Source organism: Tenrec ecaudatus, chromosome 1 (assembly GCF_050624435.1).
Source record: "Tenrec ecaudatus isolate mTenEca1 chromosome 1, mTenEca1.hap1, whole genome shotgun sequence".
NCBI classification, from domain to species: Eukaryota; Metazoa; Chordata; class Mammalia; order Afrosoricida; family Tenrecidae; genus Tenrec; species Tenrec ecaudatus.
Genome location: NC_134530.1, coordinates 11,892,061 through 11,919,477, shown reverse-complemented (window position 1 = coordinate 11,919,477; position 27,417 = coordinate 11,892,061). Strand labels below are relative to the sequence as shown.

The 27,417-nt window shown below is 41.2% G+C and overlaps 2 protein-coding genes across 2 annotated transcripts in view; one reads left to right on the top strand and one right to left on the bottom strand.

Moving 5' to 3' along the window:
• The window catches only part of LOC142442643 (vomeronasal type-2 receptor 116-like), a 211,081-nt gene that overhangs the window by 16,422 nt on the left and 167,242 nt on the right, over window positions 1-27,417 (bottom strand). The window lies entirely within an intron of this gene.
• LOC142444963 (olfactory receptor 7E24-like) lies at window positions 19,504-21,200 on the top strand. Its single transcript, XM_075546388.1, has one exon. The coding sequence runs from the start codon at window positions 20,043-20,045 to the stop codon at window positions 20,970-20,972; it is 930 nt and encodes a 309-aa protein (XP_075402503.1). The 5' UTR covers window positions 19,504-20,042; the 3' UTR covers window positions 20,973-21,200.

The following is a 27,417-nucleotide window of genomic DNA, read 5'->3' as shown; positions in this document are numbered from 1 at the left end:
ATAGTCTACAGATGGGCTTTGTGTCTTTACTGTGAACCCCATTATAACAATATATTTTAATGTTTGGGGGAAATATAGACATTTATTTTTAAAACTTTCATTAAGTTCTTGTCTCACCCAACAAAGAAGACTCATTGTTTTTCTCAGTTTCTTATAATAAGATTAAATGTAAATTCTGTTATCAGATGGCATATTACACAAAATGAGAGATTTCATATTATTTGTCCATGGGGCATAGCATGAGATATACACATAAATATATACCTTAAATTTACTGTTGTTATGGTTAGGATCCATCAAGTCAGCTCCAGTTCCTAATAACTCATGCACAATAGAGTAACACAGCACCATGTGCCATACCCATTACTGCTGATAGGTTTTTGTTGTAAAGTACCCTCTAACAGGTTCTGACTCATAGCAACCCTGTGTACAAATAAGAAAACACAATTTTTGTTCGTTTGAATTGTCTAGAGAAACAAACAAATGACCCTCACATATGAATAAGAAAGAATTTGTATCAAGAACCAATCTTATATCAAGAAGGCATCTCAACCCAGTCCAGTTCATCTCATGCTAGCTGGAACCCTCTCCAGAGTCACACAGTCTCAGGCCAAGGACAACTCAGAGAGATGAAGCGCAGCTACAGGGAGATGACAGGCCAGTGGGTGCAGTCACTTGGATCTAAGATCCGTGGAAACATGGCAGGGACAGACAGTTCTCAGGGTTGGGCAGTCCCACAAGGGGCCACCCCTGAAGGCGGCCACAGTATCTGAGTAAGGATGAAGGTGCAGGGCAAGAGAGGGAGGAGATGCCCTCAGTTTCTCATATAACAGGGCCCTGCCCGCCCCCCAAGGACGTATCATCAGGCTGCTAGCTGGTTGACAAGTTGGAGTACAGCCTTCCATTCGTGCAAATTCACGCAAAGCCTATTGCTCAGCCCCTTCTGCACTAGCCTCACAGCTGTGCTGCTAGAGCCCACCACTGAGCTACTGTGTCCGCCCCTCTGTCCAGGGTCTTCTCTTTCACTCTTTCTACTTGACCCAGCATCAGGCCCTTGTCCTGAGGGTGCACTCTCCTAATGACCTGTCCAAAGTGTGTCAGACAAAGTCTCGCCATTTTTGTTTCTAAGGAGCATTCTGGCTGTACTTGCTCCAAGTCAGGTCTCTTTATTCTTTTGGAAGTCTATGATACTATCAATATTCTTCATCAGTACCATGGTTCAAATACAGCAATTTTTCTTCTTCAGTCTTCCTTATTCAGCATTCAACTTTCAGAATCATATGAAATGATAAAAATTCCATGGCTTGTATCAAGCTTAGTGCTCAAACGGCATTCTTTCTCTTTAACATCTAGCTGCTCTAATCAGGAACATCATCATCACGGCCTGGTGGGCCAGGCTGTGCTCCACTGTCTCCTCCTGCCCCTTCATCTGCTCCCATGTGCTCTGATCAGATATGTCCATCTCCCGAGCTGTAGAATCAATGTCATCCTTTGAAACAAATTCTTTTCGGGGGAGGGGCAGGAATCCACTTAATTTATGGTGCTGGGGCCAGCCTCCCAGACCTCTCCACTGGTTCCCAACTCCACACCTGGATATTGCATTCACACCTTGCGGCACTGGGTTGAAGTCTGGTCCCACTTTCCCTGTGGAGATATAAACAATACCCTCCCCTTGGGTGGATTAGTGCCCCATGCCCCCACTTCCCATTTCTTCCTTATATTCATCCTTTTATTTTGCTTTCCCCACCTCCTCCACCGTTGACTACCATGTGCATCCCTGGTTTTGGTCTGGTCTCTGCCATAGTACACAGTCTTCACCCCAGAAATGTTTGTATACAGTAGCTTTTTCCCCTATGCCACTTTTGCATTAAAAAATTAAAAAAAATTTTTTTAAATACTTACCTCAGCGGGCTCATGTTGTACTTGTCCTTGTGTGCCTGACGTACCTCGCTTAGCATGATTTCCTCCAGTTCTTCCCATGCCGCTATGTGCCTCATACGTTCATCACTGCTTTTTAGTGATGTGTAGTACTCCATTGTATGTATATACCACAGTTTTTTAATCCAATCTTCAGTTGATGGAAATTTGGGTTGCTTCCAGCTCGTTGCAAATGTGAATTGTGTCTCAATGAACATTGGAGCACAGATGTCTGGCCTTGGTTTGTTTCTTGCCTCTTCTGGGTATATGCCCAGTAGGGGGATTGCTGGGTCATATGGTAACTCTATTTCCATCTGTTTTATGTATCGCCAGATTGATTTCCATAGTGGCTGTACATACTTACAGGCCCACCAGCAGTGGATGAGAGTTCCTGTCTCCCCACAGCCCTTCCAACACTTGTTGCTTTCTGATTTTTTGAATTGGGCTACCTTTGAGGGTGTCAGGTGGTACCTCATTGTTGTTTTAATTTGCATTTCTCTTATGGCTAAAGATCGGGAACATTTTCTCATATGTTTGCTGGCCATTCGGATTTCTGCACCTGTGAAACTTCTGTTCAAGTCCTTTGTCCACCTTTCAAGTGGGCTATTGGTTTTTTTCTTTTTGGAAGCTAGCAGAGTATTGTAGATTTTAGTAATAAGGCCTTTGTCTGATATGTCATTGCTAAAGATGTTTTCCCAGTCTGTGGAATCTCTTATTACTCTCTTGGTGAATTCTTTCGATGTACACAAGTGTTTTATCTTCAGTATATCCCATTTGTCAATTTGTGCCTCCTCTGTGTTTGTGTCCTTCCTTATTTCTGATAGCCTGTGTATTCCCTGCGCCAAAGTTCTCAAGTTGGTCCCAATTCCCTCATTGATGGCCCTAATAGTTTGGGGTTTAACTTCAAGGTCTGTGATCCACCTTGAATTTATTCTTGTGCATGGAGTGAGATAAGGGTCTTGCTTCATTTTTCTGCATGTGGATATCCATTTTTTCCAGCACCACTTGTTAAAGAGGGCATCGGCTTCCCATTTGATATATTTGGGGCCCTTATCAAAGATCAGCTGTGTATATGCTGATGCTTTTATTTCTGGGTTTTCAATTCTTTTCCATTGGTTTGAGTAACGGTCATTGTACCAATACCATGCAGTTTTGAGAACTGTGGCTGCATAGTATGTGCCAAAGTCAGGTAAAGCAAGCCCTCCCATGGTGTCCTTCTTCTTGAGGAGTTCTCTGCTAATTCTGGGTTTCTTCCCTCTCCATATGAAGTTGGTAATCAGTTTTTCCATTTCTTTGAAGAAAGATGATGGTAATTGTATCGGGGTGGCATTAAACTTATATAGTACTTTTGGCAGAACTGACATCTTAACTATATTAAGTCTCCCAATCCAAGAGCATGGAATATTCTTCCATTTGTTGAGGTCGCTCTTGGTTTCTTGTAATAGTGTTCTAGAGTTTTCCATATATAGATCTTTTGTTTTTTCAGTCAGGTGTATTCCTAGATATTTCAATTTGTGTTTGGCTATTGTGAAGGGTACCACCTTTTTGATCTCTTCTTCTGTGGTCTTGTCTGATGTGTTTAACAGTCCGATGGACTTCTGTTTGTTGATCTTGTATCCTGCCACTCTGCCAAACTCCTCTATTGCTTCCAGTACTCCCCTTGTGGAACTTTTGGGATTTTCCATATATAGAATCATATCATCTGCAAATAATGATAGTTTCACCTCTTCCTTCTCCAGACGAATACCTTTGATGTCACTTCTTTGCCTTATGCTGTTAGCTAAAGCCTCCAGCACGATATTAAATAGGAGTGGGGACAAGGGGCATCCTTGTCTTGTCCCCTTTTTCAGTGGGATTGTGTTAGTCTTTTCTCAATTGACTACCACTTTAGCTGTTGGTTTTTCATATATAGCTTGTATTGTCTTGAGGAACTTTCCTTCCATTCCTATCTTCACTAGTGTCTTAAACAGGAATTGGTGTTGGATGTTGTCGAATGCTTTTTCTGCGTCTATTGATATAATCATGTGATTCTTATACTTTTTCATGTCAATGTGATGAATAATACTAATGGTCTTTCGTATGTTGAACCATCCCTGCATCCCTGGTATGAATCCCACTTGGTCATGGTGAATTATTTGTTTTATATACTTTTGTATTCTGTTGGCTAGTATTTTGTTAAGGATTTTTGCATCGATGTTCATTAGGGATATTGGTCTGTAGTTCTCAATTTTTGTGGGATCCTTGCCCGGTTTGGGTATCAGAGTTATACTAGCTTCATAGAAGGAGTTTGGGAGTTTGCCATCTTTTTCTATGTTTTGGAAAAGTTTGTGTAGGATTGGTATTAGTTTTTCCCTGAATGCTTGGTAGAATTCTCCAGTGTAGCCATCTGGTCCAGGGGATTTTTTTGTTGGTAATCCCTTGATAACCTTTTCTATTTCTTCTATTGCCATGGGTCTGTTGAGATTCTTGATGTCCACCGAGGATAGTCTAGGGAGGGATTGTTTTTCCAGGAATTTGTCCATGTCTTCCAAGTTGTTGAATTCATTGGAGTACAATCCTTCATAGTACTGTGTAACTATCCTTTTGATTTCATTAGGGTCTGTTGTAATGACCCCTCTTTCATCCTTTATTCTTGCTATTGAGATTTGTTCCCTCCTTTCTTTGGTTAGGTTTGCCAATGGTTTATCGATCCTGTTTATCCTTTCAAAGAACCAACTTTTAGCGATATTAATTTTTTCCATAGTTTTTTTATTTTCCCTCTCCTGAATCTCAGCCCTGATTTTTATAATTTCTTTTCTTTTTCTATTAGTAGGGTTGTCCTGCTGACTCTGCTCTAGTTTTTGTAAATTTTGTGTCAGTGTATCCATCATGAGTCTCTCTTCCTTTCTTAGGTGTGCTTGTATTGCTATGAACCTTCCTCTGATGACTGCCTTTGCTGTGTCCCAGAAGTTTTGGTACGTCGTGTGCTCATTTTCGTTGGTTTCGAGAAATTTCCTGATTTCGTCTCGGATCTGCACCAGTATGCACTCCTTTTGCAGTAGAGAGTTATTCATCCTCCAATTATTTGATCTTATTTTCTTTGTCTTCCTTTTGTTGATTTCCAGTCTTATGGCACAGTGGTCAGAGAGAGAGGTCTGTATTATTTCAATGTGCTTAAATTTATGCCTTTTGCCCCAGTATGTGGTCTATCTTCGAATATGTGCCATGGGGACTTGAAAAGAATGTGAAAATTTTTTTTATTTGGGTGAAAAGCTCTGTAAATATCTATTAGGTCAAATTGTCTAATTGTGGAGATTAGCTCTCTAGTCTCCTTGTTGAGTTTCTTTCCCTGTGATCTATCTTTCTCAGTGAGTGGTGTGTTGAAGTCGCCCACTATAATTGTCGAGTCTGTGATTTCTTTCTTTATCTTTTGGAGTGTTTGGTTGACGTATTGAGCTGGTCTCTCATTTGGGGAATATATGCTTACAATGCTTAGTGATTCATTGTCTATCATTCCCTTGAGCATTATATAGTGTCCCTCCTTATCTCTTTTTATGGTTTGCACTTTGAGGTCAATTTTATCCGAGATAAGAATTGCAACCCCTGCTCTTTTTGTATTGCTGTTTGCTTGGTAGGTCCTTCTCCAGCCTTTGATTCTCAGCCTATTTTTGTCTGTAGCCTTGAGATGTGTCTCTTGTAGGTAGCAAATTGATGGGTTGTGTTTTCTAAGCCATTCTGCTAGTCTCAGTCTTTTAATGCCTGAGTTCAGGCCATTGATATTCAGGGTTATTATCTCAATGTGCGGACTCTGTGATGCCATTTTATACCTTTTGTGTTGGGAGTTTTCCTACTTTCCTTTCTCATTAGTGTGTGGTTTGTGTGTGTTTCATTCTTGACTTCTTTCCATCCTTAAGCCATTGCTATCTTGGGGCCTGTTTTCTCTTTGTTGTGCTCTGGGTGAAGTTGTTCTATGTGTTGGTCTCTTATTTGTGTTTGGTGAGTGTTGTTCTGCCCATACTGAGTCGGTGAGGATCTTTTGTAAGGCTGGGTTTGTTGTAACGTATTTTTTGAGTTTTTCCTTGTCTGGGAAGACTTTTACTTCTCCATCGATCTTGATCGATAATTTAGCTGGGTAGAGTATTCTTGGATTTGCGTTGTTTTCCTTCAACTTTTGGAATGTGTTACTCCACTCTCTCCTTTTTTTCATAGTTTCTGCTGATAGGTCTGAGCATATCCTTATGTGATGACCTTTATATGTGATTGCTTGTTTTGCCCTAGCTGCTCTCATGATTTTCTCCTTTTCCTCAAAGTTGGATAGTTTAACTATTATGTGCCTTGGTGATTTCTTCTTGGGGTCCCGTCGTGCTGGTGTTCTTTCAGCCTCCTGGATGGTTGCTTGGTTTTCATTCATTAGGCTGGGGAAGTTTTCCTCCAAGAATTCTCTCGCTGTTGTTGCAGATGACTTCTTTGTTGTGTCTTCCTCCGGTAGGCCAATAATTCTAATGTTGTTCCTTTTCATAGCATCAGACATAGCTCTTAGGTTTTCTTCGGTTTCTCTGATGCTCTTATTAGATTTTTGTTCACGTTTATTAAAGTCTACTTGGCTGTCCTCCAAGACACTGATGCGGTTCTCTGATTCCTCCAATCGATTCTCAAGGAACATGATTTTGCTATTGTTTTTCATTATTTTCTCCCTAAGCTCCTGTATTTCCCTTTGGTGTATTGCTTTTATCTCCTCTATCGTTTCGTCCTTTTTCTGTATTGTTTCCCTCATATCCTGCATGGCTCCAAGCAGCATTCTGAGAGTTTCTTTGTATGGCATCTCAATGTCTGCTTCTTCTATGTATGTTGCTATGTTCAGCACATGTACTGCCTTTGTCTTTTGTTTCTCCTGTTTTTTCGTTGAGGTCGTGGAGCTGATGGCTGTTTGCATTGTGTTATTTTTGAGGGACCAGGTGCCATTTTCTAGTCTCTCTCTGGAAGACTTATAGGAATGCTTCTTTGAACTGCCTACAGCTGATTTTGCTAGGTTATTAACCTACCACTTTATCTTTCTGTGGCTTCCCTATCAGGCGAGTGCCCCAGATGGCAGGTCGGCTGCTTGCCCCAGTGTTGCAGAGGCTGGGCTGAAGTTCCTGCTATTGGTTTGAATATTGATAAGTGTTGGCCGAGCTGCCTTATGTCTCCAGGTACACAGGCAGGAACTCCCTGGTGAGGAGTCTGAGGAGTATCCCCTGGAGAGCAAGCAGGCCTTTCCCTAGCCTTGGGCTATCTATGCAGAGTGGAGCTCATGTAGCTGGGTGTGGCCCAGGTGTAAATGCCCTAGGGCAATGGGAGTGTCCTGTAAGTCTGCAATGGAGTGTGAGAGAGTAGTTCAGGAGCAAGAGGGGGAGAAAAATTTAAAAGCAAGACGTGACTGTGCCGGGGTACAGGGAAGCAAGGGAAGGAAAAGCAACTATGCAGCTGAGTCCCACTCCCTGCCTGTGGACCTGCAAGGGCTTACTCCCTGCCCCAAGCCCTAGTGGCAGTCTGCAGCGGAGCTCCAAGAAGAGCCGTAAGAAGGCTGCTGAGCAGCCCCCAGAGAAGTGGGGGGACAGAGAGCAGAGATGTTAACCGACGCCGCAGTGTAGCTGAAGCTTGATCCCTGCCTATGGAGCTGTGGGGGTTTGGGTTCAGTCCCTGCTCAGCCCACGCGGCGCGGCAAGTTGTGGCTGTGCTCCGAAAAAGCCCCTGCGCAGCCCTCCCAGGCTGCATGGGAATATAGAGCAGAGACGCAAACAGAAGCAACAATGCAGCTGAACACCAATCCCTGCCGATGGAGCCTCAAGGGCCCTGTCCCTGCCCTGAGGCAGGCAGGGGAAAACTGTGGCTGCACCGAGACCAAGCCCTGCTACAGGCTCCAAATGGTCCTGGATTGGGCAGACACAGCGGCTAGGCTAGGGTCGAGCCCCAGCTGGCTTCCACTGAGGTGAGGTAAGCCAAAAGCCCCCAGCCCTTCAAAACCCCGTGGATCTGAGCCTACTTATCTTTATGATGCGCCTCCTGTGATCCAGTGGCGTTGAATTTCCCTCTGAGCAACTCTCCTGGGCTGGATTCTGCGGAGTCCCTCTGGTATGTGTCACTCCGTCGCCATCTTCCCGGAAGTTCCCCCGATTCCTTTTATTTTTTTAAAAAAATACATGTTTGTCATGAAGAAGATGTAAGTCATGCAAAACTCCATCATGACATTTCTAAATTTAGATTTTATCACTAAGATCAAACTTTCCAACTATTGATTCCAACTTCCTCTTTTTTCTCTACAGTTCTGATGTAGTTAGTTTATTGTGCCAACCTGGCTGAAAAACACATGTGGGATTCAATGAAAGGTGGAGAGATAAATGGCTCAATGAGCCTCACCTTTCTTATCTTTTGCTCTTTGATAATCAGAACCGCATGTGGCTGCCTTACTTGTTCTTTACCTCAATTTGCAAGGTACACTATGTGTGGGACACCTAACCCGGTGACTGTGTCGCTGTAATTTGAGGTTCCTTCAAGACCTGCTTCGCCACACTACTGAAATTTACATCCCTCGAGCTGGAGATTGTCAGATACTGTCATCTGGTTGACTATTGGTGACCTGCCTTTCGGTCTGCTGCCTCTGCCCAGATAGCTTGAATTGCTCTACAGAGGACTACTCAGCGGCCGTCAAATCTTGAAGGACTGTCAGTGTCTCACAACTGTCTCACAGGAGTGAGTTTCACTGAGTCATTTGTACTGCTTTATAATTAAATGAACTGTTTATTTCTTATGGTATGCATCTATCTATGTGTATAAATGTATATAAAATTATTAGTTCTAGTTTTATTTCTCTAGAGAACACTAACACAAGTCCTATTCCAATGATCAGTAATTTTCACTGCATATGGATTACATGATTTTTCAATTAACGAAAGAATTTGGTAGAATTCGTCAATTTCTTTAGCACTCGTTTTTGTGGTTGGTGCATAATCTGAATAATAGTTGTGCTAAGTGGTCTTCCTTTTAGGAATATAGACATTATTATGGCATAGACAGTGTTGTACTTTATGCTAGATATTGAAATATGTTTTTGGTGATGAATGGACCACAGTGCCTCTTCAATATGTCATTCTCAGCATACTAAGTAATATTTTTGTCTGATTCAAAATATCCCAAATCAATCCATTCTAGCTCAGTCATGCCTACAAGTTTATTTTTGATAATTTCGAATTTTCCTGGATTATTCCTTCATACACTCCATATGATGGTCATTATTGGATGTTTATAGCAGTTTCTTCTACTTTTGTGTGGCGTGATTTACATCATCTTATGAAAGGCCTGAAAGTTTTCCTCCATTCACATCATTAAGGTCGACTGTGCTTTTAAGAGGCACTTCTCCTCAGTTGTACTTTGAGTGTTCATCTTCTGGTGCTAAGTCAAAGAACAAGAACACCCTATGGCTGGTTATTCATAAGGTTTTCAGAGGCTAATTCCTCAGGAGGGGAACGCTCTGCTTCACAGTGTGCTTTTCGTCTGGAAGCTCAGCTGAAACATGTTTACAATGACTGCCCTTGGGAGTATTGAAATGTCACCACCATTGCTTCACAGCAAAAGACAAGAAGCCACAGTAAAATAACTGACAAAGTGGGGTCCATGTGTGTAGTCATTGATTATATTGTTGAAAAAGTATTTACAGTGAGCACATCTTTGTTCTTGGAAAGCTCTATTGTGTGATCTCTGACAATGATTCTACCACCGAGGTCACGTGTTCCAACTGGTGATCCTTCCTCCTTGTTTCCTCCTTTCACAATCTAATCACCAATAATTCTGGCTGCATCTTCATGGCATGTTTAATTAGTTTTAGGTTGCACAAGTGTTATAATTCTTCAATTATTCATTGTTGACTTTCATGGTTGGTTGAGTGAGTTGGAATAAAAATCATATTAACTGGTTTTTGTAGACATTTGGATATTATCAATCGTATTTCAGGATATATCTTGAAATACTTTTTATTTGTGTTTAAAATATGTGATGATTCCTATTTACTTTTCTTTTTTCAGCATGGCAAATCAATCAGTGAGATGATCTTTTGAATCAAAATGGCTGATACTAGTCCATTTCAACTCACTAGTACTTGGCTATTGATCCATATGTATTCTACTTTATTTTTGATGACTTTCAATTTTCCAAGGTTCAGAATGCCTAAATTCCATATTCTGAATATTAGTGTGTGTCTTTTTTTCTCATTTTGAGTCTTGGCACAACAAGAAATGAAGGTCCTGAATAATTTCTTCCACCCATGTCATTGAGGTGAACTTTCCCCCATGAATATTTTGGGAGCTTTCCATGCGAAGGGACTTATCTTCTGGCACTATATCGGAAAATAACCCACTTCAATTAATAAGGTTTTGGATGGCCTATATTAAAAAAGCAGATCATCAACTTCTACCTCCTAGTCTGTTTTATTGTGGACTCTGCCCTGAAGCATGCCCACTGTGGCCAATGCTGTTGGTATTTGAAAAATGGTGGCATCGCTTCTGCTGTCACAGCAAGTTAGACACACTGCCACGGCACAGACACTGACCAAAAAGCGGGAGCATTGCACTGTACTTGCATAGATAGAGCATGTCTTATTGTCTCCTATCAATAACAACTAGCTGTTCCTTGGGTAGGTTCCTTGGGTATTTTGATGACTAAAATTTCCAAAGTTGATTTCCAGCACTTTTTCCCTACGTGCTCCCAGGGAAGACTTCAACCTTTTGGTGAGCAGTCAGGTATATATTACCAGTGACCCTCACTGAGTACTTCTTACTGGCCTTTAATTAAAATGATTACTTTTCTCTTAAAATAATTATTTCTCATTGCATGTATTTCCTTCCTATGACGGCTGATGTTTCACACTTGGTGTGCATGTTTTATCTGAAAACACCACTTCCCTTCTGACATTCTGTATCCCTGGGTCTCTAAAGCAGGTTTGTACAGAAACAGATTACTAGCACAGAGAGAAGGGAGAAGGGCAGTGGTTTGGTTTGCTACAACTGAGAAACATTGCTGAAGGTAACCAGAGTATTTGGCTCTGAAATGTGCACAATTTGCTTGTAAACTTCATTCAAAACACAGGCAACATAGTGGCTCACTACTCCCCTTTTCACTTGCTTCCTTTGAACAATCTTTTCTTTTTTCCCCAAAGCTGTCTTAGGTACATGGCATCACAGAATCTGATAAACATCTCAGAATTCTTCCTCTGGGGCCTCTGAGGATCCAGAATTATAGCCTCTTCTCTTTGGGCTGTTCTTGCTCATATTCCTTAGCACAGGCGCTGGTAACCGACTAATCATCCTGGCTGCTAGCTCTGACCAGCATCTCCACAACCCTATCCATTTGTTCCTCCCAATTTCTTCTTGACTGATAATGTTTTCATCTCCACCACAGTCCCCCAAATACTGGTGAACATCTAGACGCAGAGCAAAGACATCACCTACATGGGATGCTTGATGCAAGTGTCCCTTTTGTACCTTTCTGCGTGTTTGGCATTATGTTTGTTCCTCACCATCATGGTGTATGACAGGTTTGTGGCTTTCTGTCACCCCTAGCACTACCCAATCATCAGGGTCACTGCCTAGGTGGTTTATTAGTTTGGGCATCTCTTTTCATCCACCTTTTGGACTTCCCAGTTGCATTGCTTAATGGTATCACAACTTATTTTCTCCACAGATGTAAAGATCCCTCATTTATTCTGTCACCTTCCTGAACTTGTAAACCTGGCCTTTTCTGATACCTCCACCAATGCTCCATTAGTATATTGTTTTGATGCCATTTTTTGGTGGAGTTCCAGTCTTGGGGATCCTTGTCTCTCTCTTTTTTTCATTAAAAAAATCATTTTACTGGGGGCTCATACAACTCTTTTTTATAAAATCCATTTTATTGGGGCCTCATACAATTCTTATCACAATCCACACATCCCTCCGTTGTGTCAAGGCCATTTGTACATTTGTTGCCATCATCACTCTCAAAACATTTGTTTCCTACTTGAGCCCTTAATATCAGCTCCCCTCTCCCCTCTTCCTCCATGTTACCCCTCCCTCATGAACCTTTCATAATTCATAAATTATTATTATTTTGTCATATCTTACACTGTCTGACATCTCCATTCACTCACTTTTCTGTTGTCCATCCTCTAGGGATGAGCTTAAACATAGATCCTTGTAATCGGCTCCTTCTTTCTACCCACCTTCCCTCCACTCTCCAGGAACCACCACTCTCAACATGGTCGAGAAGGGGTCATCTGTCCTGTCTTCCCTGTGTTTCTAGATCCTATCTGTACCAATGTACATCCTATGGTTTAGCCAGATTTGTAAGGTAGAATGGGGAACACGATAGTGGGGGTGGATGCATTTAAGAACAGAGGAAAGATGTATGTTTCATGGTTGCTACTCTGCGCTCTGACTGGCTCATCTGCTCCCTGCAACCCATCTGTAATGGGGTATCTAGTTGCCTACTAATGGGCATTGGGTCTCCACACTTCACTCATCCTCATTTACAATGATATGATTTTTTTTGTTCTTTGATGCCTGATACTTGATCCCTTCGACACCTCATGGTCACACAGACTGATCCATGATCCCTTCAACACCTCATGGTGTTCTTCTTCCACGTGGGCCTTGTTGCTTCTGGGGGTTCAGGGTCAGTCGGTAGTATATTGTAGGAATGAAGTAGGAGCTAGGTGACAGTTAGGTTGGAGATGTCTTTTATTTGTTCTTATAAAAATTAAAAAATAAAATACAGGGAGCTAAAAGTAATAGCAGACAGATTATAATTAGGGGTCTGACCAAGGGCAAAATCCAGGCTGCAAGGGGGTTTTGAAACCACAAAGAAGAGCCAGTGATGCTTTATTGGCACTTTCACATTTCATAGGCCATGATGAGGAGCACTTTAATATTTTGTTCAACTCTGCCTGGTTCTGCTCAATAAAGAAAAGATTTTGAAACCCCATCTCTTATTGTCTGCTTTCAGCCAAGAGTTTGTGACATTAGCAGAGATACCCCTCATTCTATGCCTTCTTCGGAATCCAACTAGAGTGTCTGACATCTCTTAGGTATTCCATCTGATGAAGTCCACGTATATTGTCATTGTTTATGTGGTTGAAAAAAGTTATTTACAATGGAGAAATGGTTAGTCTTGCAAGATTCTATAGCCCATCAGCTAACTTCATTTCTCTCACCAGCGCTATTTTCTGACTATTGGTTCTTCATTTTTACATTTCCATTACCAATAATTATTAATGCATCTTATTGCTTGGTTGCGTAACTTCAGATTGAAGAAGTTAATAGAGCATGGTTCGGCTTCCTCCTCATGAGTTTTAGCAGATTCTTGGTAAATTTAAATAATACTTGTATTACCTGGACTTTCTTGTAGATGCACAGATATTGTACTATCACAAATATCATTGTATTTCAGACATCTTGTGTTTCTTCCTTTGATAGTCAATATAATATCATTCCTCTACAATTTGTCATTCTCTCCATAGTAAATCAAATGCTTGTTTGACATCAAGTGACCAATAGCAGTATAGGTAAGATCACGGATATACAGATCTTTAGGGATTCTATTTCATTTTGAACAACTTCCAAATTTCCTGTATTCATACTTTATGCGTTCCATGTGACAGCTATTCAGGGATGTTTGCAGTGGTTTCTTCTCCTTCTGAGGGCTACTCCACCAGCCATTGAAGTAACTAAACCCTTTACTTCATTCAAACATGATTGAAGGTCCACTCTACTTGGCGGAGGCATCTTGTCTCCAGTCCTGTGTGAGTGTTATCCAACCCGGGGGGTGGGGGTGGGGGTGGGGTCTCATCTTCTGGAGATATAGCTGACAAAATCCCACTGTCCTATTTCAACGTTTCCAGTGGTCAACTGCTCAGAACGAGCAGCCTCTTCCTTCTTCATCACGTGCACTTAGTGTGGAAACTCTGATAAAACCTGTTCACCAAGGTCTACCTGCTGGGGTTTGAAATGCCAGTGGCACACGCTCTAGCTTCAGAGAAACTCATAAGCCACTGCAGTATGACAAACTGGCAGGTGAGTGATGGATATAAATCATGGTGCTCCCAAAATTAGATAGATAATCAATGGGTTTAGATATATCAATTCACACATTGGTTTTGTATTGAAATAGATTTCTATTTTAACATCTGCATAAATTGCCCATTGGAAGTGAGGGCCTTAGGGTTCATCCTTAGATTGGGAGTGCCCAGATTCCAAGGAAATTAACTTTCTTCTCATTCTTTTTGTTTAATATTAACGAGTCCCCAGAGATTGGAATATCATACATTGGTTTGGCTAATTGCATGCTCTGGGCATTTAATTCTCATGGCCAAATAACCCATTTATACCGTCCAGACTTTAGTTAGTTCATCACAATCCAGCAGTCTCCATCCCTGTGTCTCTTCTCTAGGCATTCCATGCCTGAGTCTCTCTTCTTAGGAGACTTGAGAAAGTTGCTTCCACCCCCTTGTTCACTGTCCAGAAGAGAGATGTCATGACCGCACTTCATGGTCATTCCCCAGCAGAAACCCTTTGAAACCTCATGAGTGCAATGAGAGACAGAGAGGGAGCAATGCATACTTAGAGAGGGTGCAGAGTGTGCTACCTCTCATTAGGACCAACGGCACATTTGGGATGGATCAATAGGAGGTCCTGAGTGCTAGGTTTCAGCTCAGAGACCTGAACAGTTTCTGCTGCTGCTTCTAGTAAAAGTGGGAGGATGCTCATTGAGAGTTGGTGTATGTACTGCATCTGCTCTACTTCCCATGTGCAGTACCCAACCAACACAAGAAATGGGCTTCTCTTACTTGACCCCTAAACACTTCAAAATGATCTAGATGGTCATGGCTATAGTAAGGATGATGGCAGTCATCACAATATCATAAATATTATATCACAACCACAAAAACATAAACAGCATGGAGGCTGCCCAGGGCCAGGATCTGAGGTAAGTTTTCTACATAACTTCTTCCTTTTATCTGCACAAGTTCACCTACGAAATAGCAGCATACTTTGTTGCAATTTCACAGGCAAAAAATCACAGCCTTTTCCTGCAACTTGTACTCCATCATGTACTAAATCTGCAACTTGTACAAAATTGTTAATTTTGAAATCATAAGTCTGACTCCAGACACAGGGCACTTGTGTACTTTGTCTCCTGCCACCCTGCCTTGCCATTTCACTCCCCTGGTCTCTCCAGGTATAGACTACTTACTCCCTGTGTTCTCATGTGTTGGGGTGGAGGGGTGGTTTAATTACTGCAGACCACCGTGGACAGTTGTGGGGTTCCTTTTTGCATGAAGGATACATGACCGAGCTTCCGGTGAGAACCATGTAACAATCTGCTGCATGAAACTCAGGGCAGACCAGTTTCTCATTCTGGCCCTGAATTTTGTCTCACATGCCTTTTCTTCCTTTATTCTTGAAATTGCTTCTGTCTGGATCTCAAGAAAAACTCACCAATAGCTATCGGTTTGATTCTGACCCACATGTACCCTACAGGACAGAGTAGAACTGCCACTGTGGGTTTCTGAGACTAAATCTTAACAGCAAAGTTCATCTTTCTCCTTGGGATCAGTCGGTGTTGTAGACTGCTGTCCTTGACATAAGCAGACTAATTTGGATGAGTATTAAGGTGAAATTTAGATGATTCTTTGTTTAAATTCTTTGTATTTCCATTGTAAACATTTTAAAATATAAAGAAAGAGAGGGAAGCTGCTCAGTGCATGCACATCAGTGACCTTCATTCCTGTCAGCCTCTTTTTGATTATGCGTCACAAGGCAAATTCTTAATCTCTTTCAGACATTTTAGTTTATACATAGCATATGGAGAGATCTTGGTTGGAGGGTAATGGACATTATATATCAAGTTGAATATGTGAAGTTTTCCCAAATTCAGGTAGAATACTTTTGCATGTTTTATAAATATAAATTAGATGATGTTTCCTACCATACAGCTAAGTATCCTGTGATCTGAGGGCAAGCTTTGTGTAAATCCCTGTCAGACATTTTTTTTCACTCTATAGAAGTAGCTCTTGAAAGTTTGGAGGGAAACATTGAGTCTGATCCATTTCTGATTCCTCAAAGTCTCTTCCGTAATTTGCACCATGAAGTCTACCATCAAAAAACAACCAATCGATGCTAAACATGGAATAGAATTTCCCTTGGTTCACAGGATCAGAATGAAGGTTCAATGACTTTTTTGGTGAGTGTATTCTTAAATTGAGCATTCACAACTGCCCCCTCACAAAAACCCATATGCCCCACAGGATTAAAAAAAACCCCCAACCCAAACTCACTGTAATTGAGTGGGTTCCAACGCATAGAGACCCTTTAGGACAGGGTAGAACTGCCCCTGTGAGTGACTGAGACTGTAACTCCTTACAGAAGCAGAAAGCCCCATCTCTCTCTCAGGGAGTGGCTAGTAGCTTCTAACTGCTGAACAGAGACAAGAGACATGAAATACTTCCTCTGTTGTTGTCGCATGTTAAATGGTTGTATGTGAACCAATTTTTTGAGTATCACCAATGTGTCTTCCTGCCATCTCCTTTTTATGCTTCCTGCTCCTTGAATATTTTGATTATAGAATTGTTCAATATTCCAAATAAGCCTTGAAGTTTCCCATCAGTTCTCTCTGTCTGAGCTATACTGAGTGTGTTCTTTCCTTCTGATTTGAAGTCCTTGCACATTTCATTTATAACGCTTTACTTTATCTTCTTTTTTAAAAAACATTTTATTAGGGGCTCATACAACTCTTATCACAATCCATACAGATACATACATCAATTGTATAAAGCACATCTGTATATTCTTTGCACTAATCATTTTCTTTTTTTCTCCTCTTTTCTTTTTTTACATTTTATTAGGGGCTCATGCAACTCTTATCACAATCCATACATATACATACATCAATTGTATAAAGCACATCCGCACATTCCCTGCCCCAATCATTCTCAAAGCATTTGCTCTCCACTTAAGCCCTTTGCATCAGGTCCTCTTTTTTTCCCCTCCCTACTCTCTCCCCCCTCCCTCATGAGCCCTTGATAATTTATAGATTGTTATTTTGTCATATCTTGCCCTATCCGGAGTCTCCTTTCCCCCCCCTTCTCTGCCGTCCCTCTCCCAGGGAGGAGGTCACATGTGGATCCTTATAATCAGTTCCCCCTTTCCAACCCACTCACCCTCCACTCTCAAAGCATTGTCCCTCACACCCCTGGTCCTGAAGGTATCATCCACCCTGGATTCCCTGTGCCTCCAGCCCCCATATGTACCAGTGTACAACCTCTGCCCTATCCAGCCCTGTAAGGTAGAATTCAGACCATGGTAGTTGGGGGGAGGAAGCATCCAGGATCTTGGGGAAAGCTGTGTTCTTCATCGGTACTACATCACACCCTGACTGACCCATCTCCTCTCCTAAACCCCTCTATGAGGGGATCTCCAGTGGCCTTGGGTCTCCTACTTTATCTTCTTGAGATGCCCTTTGATGTTTCTGGCTCTACAATTAAAAGCAGCTTTCAGTGTCTCTTCTGACATTCACTTTGCGCTTTTCTTTCCTAACATTTTCTTATTATTTTTTCTTTCCTAACTTTTTAAAGACCCTTTGCTTTTTTCACAATGTTCTAATGGCATCCCACAACTCATCGTGTTGAGTCATCAGTGGTCAATATCTGGAATTTGTCCTTGATGTTTCATATTCAATGTGGCATTTTGGCTTGTGTGGACTTGTTTTAATTTTCTTCAGCTTCGCTCTAAATTTGCATATCAGTAATTGTTGATTTGTGTCATGGTCAGCTCCTGGTCTTGTTTATACTGATCATATTGAACTTTTCCTTCATGGTTTCCCACAAATGAGGTCTATTTTTTGTTCTCTGTGTATTCCATTAGGCAAAGTCCTCATGCATAGCTGTTGTTGTAAAAAGGGTATTTGAAATGAACAAGTAATCTTGAAAAATTCTATTATTTGCTCTCCAGCTTGATTTCTATCCCCAAAGTGATATTTTCTAACTAACAATCCTTCCTCTTTATTTCTACCCTTCACATGCAAAATGTACTGATAATTATTGTTTGTGCAATTTCAGACTGAAGTTGGTAGAATTCTGTAATATCTTCATTATCACCTTTCATGGTTCGTGGGTTATTTGAATAATATTTATATTAAATGTATTCCCTTGTATGTGCCTAGATGTTATTCTATTAATGACAGAATTATACTGGAAGAAAGATCTTGAAATGCTTTTTTTTGATGAGAACTATAAATCCATTCCTCTTGAACCTATAGCACCATTGCCAACAGTGAACCATGTAACCATCTGATTCAAAATGATGAATACCAGTCCATTTCAGCTCACCAAATGCTTAGGATGTTAATATTTATGCATTCCATTTTCATTTTTGATTATTTTCATATTTCCTAGCTTGATATGTCATACAGCACAATTTCTCATTATTCAGAGTTGTTTACAGGTGTTTCTTTTCATTCTGAATCATGTTCCTTGTGCCAGAATAAGCCCCTGCAGCTTTGTCATTAAGGTTCAGTGTATTTTGAGCAAATAACTCTTCTTCAATCTCAACTGCAGTCTCTTCCAACCTGAGGGGATCATCCTGTGGCACTGTATCAGAAAATAGTCCACGGCTATTGATCAGATGGTCAGTGGCTACATTTTCAGGAGTTGACCACATCTTTCTACTTCCTAATCTGTGTTTCTTTTGGAAGCCGCACTGGACCGCTTCGCCATGGGTGACGTTGATGGAATTTAGAACACTGGGGCATAGCTTTCAGCAGCAGAGTACCAACAAGGAGCCCAGTGAAGACCGATGGATGAGCGGGGAGTACTTGCTCTAGGACTTCCTTTACCAAATTCACAGCTTTCAATTATCCTGAAAATTTTAGATTTTTATAAAAAATGAAACTTTAAAATAGAGTGGAACATCCGAGGGGAAACTAAATCTGATTGCATGAAAAATGCATCTAGGTCCATACATGACTATCTAACCATGTTTCCCCTACTGTTCATTTGTGGTGTTGATCTGCAGAAAACCCATTTTTTTGGAACACAATATTAATTAGATCTATAAAACAGATATCATAGAAAGTCCTCACAGATCTACTCATGCTCTTTTATATCTGGGATCTAGTCCAATGGGAGATTTTTGGTGAGATGATATCAGCAGGATGTGGAATGATAGGATCATTAATGTTACCAGAAGGGTGTTGGCTGAAAGTTGAAAATACAAAAGGAAATGTTCACCTGTGCGTTTCATTGATTATGAAGATGCATTCTACTCTATAGGTCATAGCAAATTATGGATTTCATTTCTTATTCCCAAAGAATGGCAAATGCAGAATTCTCCTGTGAGTACAGAAAGAACCTGTACAGAGACCAAGATGTAGTTATTGGAATGAACCAAGGAAGGATGTGTCTCAGGGTAGTATTTCTTAACCATACTGAGTGACAGTCAATTAATATAATTCTTATAGCCATGGTTCCTTATATAATGTATTTGGGTTCGGGAGTTTATATGCCCAACACTTTCATCTTTTGGGAGGGCATTGATATGCTGATGGACAAGAGTGGGCTAAATACTCATTACCATATGGAATATGCAGAGGCTACAACCTTGATGGCTGAAAGCAAAGAGAACTTGAGGGAGATCAGAAAACACAGACTTCCGAATGAATTACAGTTGGTTCTTCATTTCTTTCGGTCAAAATAATTTTTCATGGAGAAAATTCCTTCTTGGATATGCTTCCTTCATAAACGAGACAGATATTTGACTCATTCTCTGCTCTGTTTTCTTAATATCCCTTGCTAGTCTCACATTCTGTAGACAGGGTCTCTAAAGTAGTTGTGAGAAACAGGTGACTAGCAGAGAGCACAGTGAAGAAAGAGTTCAGGTAAATATACTGGTTGGGTTGTAGTGATACAGTCAAGAAATGTTGCGGAAGGCACTGATATATTATCGCTGCAGATGTGAAGAGTTGTGAATTTGCATAATTCATTGATCAGTTTCTTGCATTCAGAATGCAAACACAGTGCTGACTTCCTGTTCACTTATTTTCTTTTAACACCACTCTTTTCTTTTCCCAAATGCTGTCTCAGCTACATGGAGTCACAAAATCTAACAAGTGTCCCAGAATTCCTCCTCCTGGGCCTGTCTGAGGAGCCAGCACTGCAGCCCGTCCTCTTTGGGCTGTTCCTGTCCATGTACTTGATCACTGTGGCTGGAAACCTGCTCATCGTCCTGACTGTCAGCTCTGATAAACACCTCCACACCCCCATGTACTTCTTCCTCTCTAACCTCTCCCTGGTGGACATCGGTTTCATCTCCACCACAGTCCCCAAAATGCTGGTGAACATCCAGACGCAGAACAAATCCATCACCTATGTGGGGTGCCTGACACAAGTGTCTTTTTTATATCTCCTTGGATGTTGGGACAGTTTGTTGCTCACCATGATGGCTTACGACAGGTTCGTGGCTATATGCTCCCCGCTGCACTATGCAGTCATCATGAACGCCCACCGCTGTGGCTTCCTAGTTTTGGTGTCTTTTTTCATCAGTCTTTTGGACTCCCAGCTGGAGTGTTTGTTGGTGTCACAGGTTACCTTCTGCACGACTGTGGAAATCCCTCATTTCTTCTGTGACCCTACTCAAATAGTTAAGTTTGGCTGTTCTGCCACTACCATCAGTACCATACTGTTAAATTGTGTGGTTGCCATCATTGGTGGTGTTCCAGTCTCAGGGATCCTGTTCTCTTATACTAGAATTATTTCTGCCATCCTGAGAGTCTCTTCTTCAAGTGGGAAGTATAAAGCCTTCTCCACCTGTGGCTCCCACCTGGTGATCGTTTGCCTATTTTACGGAACAGGTGTCGGGGTGTACCTCACTTCAGCTGTCTCTTCTTCTGCCAGAAAGGTTGCAGTGGCCTCAGTGATGTACACCTTGGTCACCCCTATGCTGAACCCCTTCATCTACAGCCTGAGAAACCGAGATATCAAGATTGCCTTGCAGAGGCTCCTTAGCAGAGCAATCTAAATTTGATTCCTGTACTAATTTGATGTGTGGATTATACTAGATGGCAAGACCTAATAACTGCAACCAGATATCTTGCCTCTTTGACTGCACAATTGTTGTAGCTCTCATAGGTTTCAATACTTATTTTCCTGTTTGAGCATTACTTCCCTTGCCCTATCTGTAATGACATAGTAGGAGTGTTCCCAGGAGCTTTCTTGGCTAGTGGGTCACACAAGGTCAGCAGTTAAGACCTACCACCTGCTCTACTGGAGAAAGGTGAGGATTTCTGTCCCATAAAGTTGTACTACAGAAGAAACCACCCACAGAGATGGTTTTCTAAGAATTCTACTCTTACCTATACGTTGCTGTGAGTCAGAATAGATTGGATGGCAGTAAATGTGTGTGTGTGTGTGTGTGTGTGTGTTCAGAAGTAGTCTGCGCTCTGTCAATCTGCAGGGTCAAGTCACGTAATAGTTTGTGAATCTCAAGTTGGCCTGCTAACTGCAAGGTCAGCAGTTTGAAACCACCAGTTTCACCATGGGAGACAGACAGGCCCTTCTCTTTCTATAAAGAGTGACAATCTTAGAAACTCACAGGGGTAGTTCTACCCTGTCCTTTAGGATCACTATGAATTAATATTGACTCGAAAGTTGTAAGTTTCTGTATTTCTTTGAAACTTTTTCACTTATGACCCAGACTCACTTTAAAAACACACGATGTTTGCATAGACTTACAGTGTACATCTGTTACTATATTCCATGCCTATTATGCAGTCTGCATTTGCTACTAACAGAACAGTGTATGTAGTTTACATGTCAGAATGCATGGCACTGCTCCCAAATTGTGACTTTATTCTGGAATCATTTGGAAAGCTTGCAACATGGTGATTCCTTGCTCTCACCAGTTCAATTTCTAATCTTGACTGTACATGTGACTGTCATTCTCACATTTTCCCCTTCTTTATGGTCTATAGTTGTCCTTGTTTGCATGTTGATGCTGCAGTTCCTCTACTCTCCATCCTGTAAACATAGTTTATTGTCATGATTTTCCATATTGGTTTCTGGATATTGATGTCATGTGTCTTAATCTCAGATTTTGTTTGCTGTTGTTGCTTTTCTGTCTAAAGTATTATTTTGAACATGTCTTGTACGATTAGTCTGGTTTTAACAAATGCCTTTAATGTTGTCTATCTGGAAATATTCTTATTTTATTAGTATATTTGAGAATAATTATACTGAATAGATGATTTTTTGTTGGCAATTTTTCAGTTTTATAGATCCAATTTTATTGTATACTTGCCTATGGTTTCTGGGAAAAACTCAGAGCTGCATCTTATTGGTTCCTCTTTGCAACAGACGTTTAATATTTCCCTAGCTGTAGTCAGGGACTTTCTTTGTGTTTGGTCTGTAAGTTCGATTATAATATGCGTTGTTGGCTTTCTTTGTGTTGTATCCTGTATAAGGTTCATTGAGATTCTTCAATGGATATTTACTTATCCTGTGTGACATTAAAATTTTTTTCTGAATATTTTGATTATGATGATGGCTACAAATATACAAATGTACTTGACACAATGGTTGGATGGTTGAATTGTGATAAGTATTGTATAAGTCCCCTAATAAAATTATTTTAAAAAATTTCTGTCAGTCTTTGACCATTTTCTCTATGGACTTTATTTTTTTAAAATTTTCTTCCTCCTCTCATGGACTTCTAGAGAAGACAACAGAAACAAAAGTTTGAGTAAGTGACACAGAGGCCGTATCTGATTTCTTCTGGTTACACAAAGGCAGAGGAGAATTCATCCCACACCAGTCCAAAGGTCTGTTTCCACCAGGCAGAAGTCAGACATGCCTTCACACTGCTTCTTCCTTTACTCCATCTCTGACACCCAGCACACTTCCTATAGCATTCTCTGACTCTATACTCGGGTGCGCAATCCATGCGCTGCCCACTCAGAACTCACAGACAATACTCTGGATTGAGGGAGATGATTAGGTCAACAAAGAGGTTGCCACAAGCCAGGATCAGAAAACCTTAGTCCGCAGTAACACCCCAACTGTGACAGCAGCCAAATCTCTCTCCCTGGTCCTCATGCAATCCTCTCGCATCTGCCTGGGGCTGTGCCTCACCCTCTCATAGTCGCAGGGCTACTCCTCTGCTGTGTCTCCTGGTCTCCTTGTCTTGGGTTCTGGTCTTGTCATGGCATGCCTCTAACCACGCCCACTGAAGGTAGAATTAAAAAAAAAAGGTTATATTAGGGGCTCATATAACTGATCACAATCCATATATACATCAATTGTGTAAAGCACATTTGTACATTCATTGCCCTCATCATTCTCAGAACATTTGCTTTCCATTAAGACCCTGGCATCAGGTCCTCATTTGTTCCCATCCCTCCCTGCTCCCCCCTCATGAACCCTTGATAATTTATAAATCATTATTTTGTCTTATCTTGCCCTGTCCGACATCTCCCTTCACCCACTTTTTTGTTTTCCATCCCCCAGGGAGGAGGTCACATGTAGATCCTTGTAATCGGTTCTCCCTTTCCAACCCAACCTCCCTGTACATTTCCAGTATCTCCAATCCCACCACTGGTCCTGAAGGGATCATCAGCCCTGGATTCCCTGTGTTTCTGGTTCCTATCTGTACCAGTGTCCATCCTCTGGTCTAGCCAGACTTGCATGGTAGAATTGGGATCATGATAATGGTGGGGGAGGAAGCATTAGAGGAACATTGTATTTTTGATCGTTGCTACATCGCACCCTGTCTGATGTCCAGTGGCCTACTGATGGGCTTCGGGTCTCCACTCCGCACTGCACCCTCATTCATTATAGAAAGAGTTTAAAGGTGCTCTGATGGTGGCTCTTCTTCCATGATATTTCAGGAATTCTTTGTCTTCTTGCTACTGAGATAGCTCTCTTATACACAGAGAAATGTCAATCCCTCCCCTATTGTTTCACCCACCCTATTTGCATCATCCCACTACATCATTTGGGGGCAGTTATAATGACACGCAGTGCAAGAACCTTATTAGGAAATTTTGCTGGAACCCAGGCTTATCTGACTCTCTGATGACTGAGAAGTATGCAGAGATACTGCTCATCGCAACTGATTTAGAACCCGCCAATGGAGCATCTCGTCTGTCTCTTCCCTGAACCACTTATTTAAAGTAAAGCCCTGAAGTAAAAGATTTGGACTCTAATATTATATTATACTTGTTAATTCTGATTCTTTCATGCTAGTAGAATGTTTGGAGGTCTTACTTACATGGTTCCTCTGATTGCCTTGCAATAAACAAAAGGGGTTTAGAATAGCAAAGCTGACCATTTGTTTATTTATTCTTAAGACAAAATCCTCCAGATAATATTATTTTTAATGCTTTCATAATATTAGAATTGATTTATATATCTGTAAATATTTTTCTTTAAAATATACCTAATCAGTATCACATTAAATACACTTCCACACAAAAGTTATCATTTTCTGTAACATTATATATACATGGATTTTATTTTTATATTAATTTTTAAGAGTAAATAAAAATAGTAATAAATAATTTTACTCGGAGTTCTTACAGCTCTCATAACAATCCATGCATCAATTACATCATGCACATTTGTATATATGTTGCCGTCATCATTTTCAAACTTTTTTCTTTCTGTTTAGTATCAGCTCCTCTTATTTCCCCTACCCTTCCGGACTCTCCCACCCTCAATGATCTCTGATAAAATTTAAATGATTATTATTTTCATGTCTTACACCACCCACTGCTTCCCTTCGTGCATGTTTTTGTTGTACGTCCCCATGGGGAGGCCGGGCGGGGGGAGGGATTACACGTCATCAATCATTGTAGTCAAATTCTCCCCTTCTTCCCCCAACTTTCCCCTACCCTTGTGGTATTGGTACTCCAGTTACTGTTCCTGAGGCGTTTATCTGTCCTGGATTCCGTGTGTAAAGAGCTCTTATCTGTACCAGTGGATATGCTCTGGTCTAGAGGATTTGTAAAGTAGAACTGGGGTCAACATAATCAGGGTAAAGAAGCATTAAAGAATTGGAGGAATCGTGTATATTCTGTCAGTGCTGTCCTGCATTCTGGCCATCTCTTTCTTTCCTTGTGACCCTTCTGTGAGGAGATGTCCAATAGTCTACAGTTGGGCTTTGTGTCTTCATTCTGAACCCCCATTATAACATTATATTTGAATGTTTTGGGGAAATATAGACATTTATTTAAAAATCTTTCATTAATTGCTTGTCTCACTCGAGAAAGAAGTCATATTGTTTTTCTCAGTTTCTTATAATAAGATAAAATGTAAATCCTGTTATCAGAATTTACTCAAAATGAGAGATTTCATATTATTTGTCCATGGGGGCATAGTATGAGATATACACATAAATATATACCTTAAATTTACTGTTGTTGTTGTTAGGCTCCATCAAGTCAATTCTGGGTCATAACGGACCCACGCACAATAGAAAAACACTGCCATGTGCCATACGCATGACTGCTGATAGGTTTTTGTTGTAAAATACCCTCTAACAGGTTCTGACTCATAGCAACCCTGTGCACAAATAACAAAACACAATTTTTGTTAGTTTTAATTGTCTATAGACAAACAAATGTCCCTCACATATGAATAAGAAAGAATTTGTATCAAGAACCAATCTTATATCAAGACAGCATCTCAACCCAGTCCAGTTTATCTCATGTTAGCTGGAACCCTCTCCAGAGTCACACAGTCTCAGGCCAAGGACAACTCAGAGAGATGAAGCCCAGCTACAGGGAGACCACAGGCCAGTGGGTGCGGTCACTTGGATCCACGATCCGTGGAAACATGGCAGGGACAGACAGTTCTTAGGGTTGGGCAGTCCCACAAGGGGCCACCCCTGAAGGCGGCCACAGCATCCCAGAGAGGATGAAGGTGCAGGGCAAGAGAGGGAGGAGATGCCCTCATTTCTCATATATAAAAGGGCCCTGCCCCACCCCCAAGGATGTATCATCAGGCTGCTAGCTGGTTGACAGGTTGGAGTACAGCCTTCCATTCGTGCAAAATCACGTAAAGCCTATTGCTCAGCCCCTTCTGCACTAGCCTCAAAGCTGTGCTGTCAGAGCCCACCACTGAGCTACTGTGTCCGTCCCTCTGTCCAGGGTCTTCTCTTTCACTCTTTCTACTTGACCCAGCATCAGGCCCTTGTCCTGAGGGTGCACTCTGCTAATGACCCGTCCAAAGAGCGTCAGACAAAGTCTCGCCATTCTTGTTTCTAAGGAGCATTCTGGCTGTACTTGCTCCAAGTCGGGTCCCTTTATTCTTTTGGAAGTCTACGATACTATCAATATTCTTCATCAGTGCCATTGTTCAAATACAGAGATTATTCTTCTTCAGTCTTCCTTATTCAGCATTCAACTTTCAGAAGCATATGAAGTGATTGAAAATTCCATGGCTTGATCTTCCCTGGGAGAGGGACAGCAGAGAAGGGGGGAAGGGAGACTCCAGATAGGGCAAGATATGACAAAATAACGAGATATAAATTACCAAGGGTACATGAGGGAGGGGGGAAAGGGGAAGGAGGGGGAAAAAAAGAGGACCTGATGCAAGGGGCTTAAGTGGAGAGCAAATGCCTTGAGAATGATTGGGGCAGGGAATGTATGGATGTGCTTTATACAATTGATGTATGTATATGTATGGATGGTGATAAGAGTTGTATGAGTCCCTAATAAAATGTAAAAAAAAGCAAAGAGGAGGAAAAAAATGATTAGGGCAAAGACTGTACAGATGTGCTTTATACAATTGATGTATGTATATGTATGGACTGTGATAAGAATTGTATGAGCCCCTAATAAATTGTTAAAATTATTTAAAAAAAAATTCCATGGCTTGTATCAGGTGCACCTTCGTCCTCAAAATGACATTCTTTCTTTTTAACATGCTAAAGATTTACATTCTTGGAAGGATGGAGGCACCACTACCCTATCTGGTAGAGCAACAGTTCTCAACCTGTGGGTCACGACCTCTTTGGACCTCGAATGACACTTTCAAAGGGGTCACCTAAGACCATCAGAAAACACAAATTCCCAGTGGTCTTAGGAACAGACACACTGCTCCGCTGTTCCTCTCCAGGTGGGTCCGCCCACATACAGATGCACCCACCTATGAATATGTGGTGTGAAGACTGTTAACCCATGCTACACCATGCTTCCAGACAAAATTTTATTTATTTGTAATTAGAAATAAATGTTTCACAACATATAATTACATATAGTTTTGTGATTAATCACTGTGCTTTAATTATGTTGAATTTGTAGCAAGGAAAATACATCTTGCATATCAAATATTTACATTATGATTCATAACAGTAGCAAAATTACAATTAGAACGTAGCAACAAAAATAGTTTTATGGTTGGGGTCACCACACATGAGCAACTGTATTAAAGGGTCGTGGCATTAGGAAAGTTGAGAACCTCTGCTG

Excerpts from the sequence above, each read along its gene's own strand:
- LOC142444963 (XM_075546388.1), top strand. The coding sequence starts at position 20,043 with ATGGAGTCACAAAATCTAACAAGTGTCCCAGAATTCCTCCTCCTGGGC.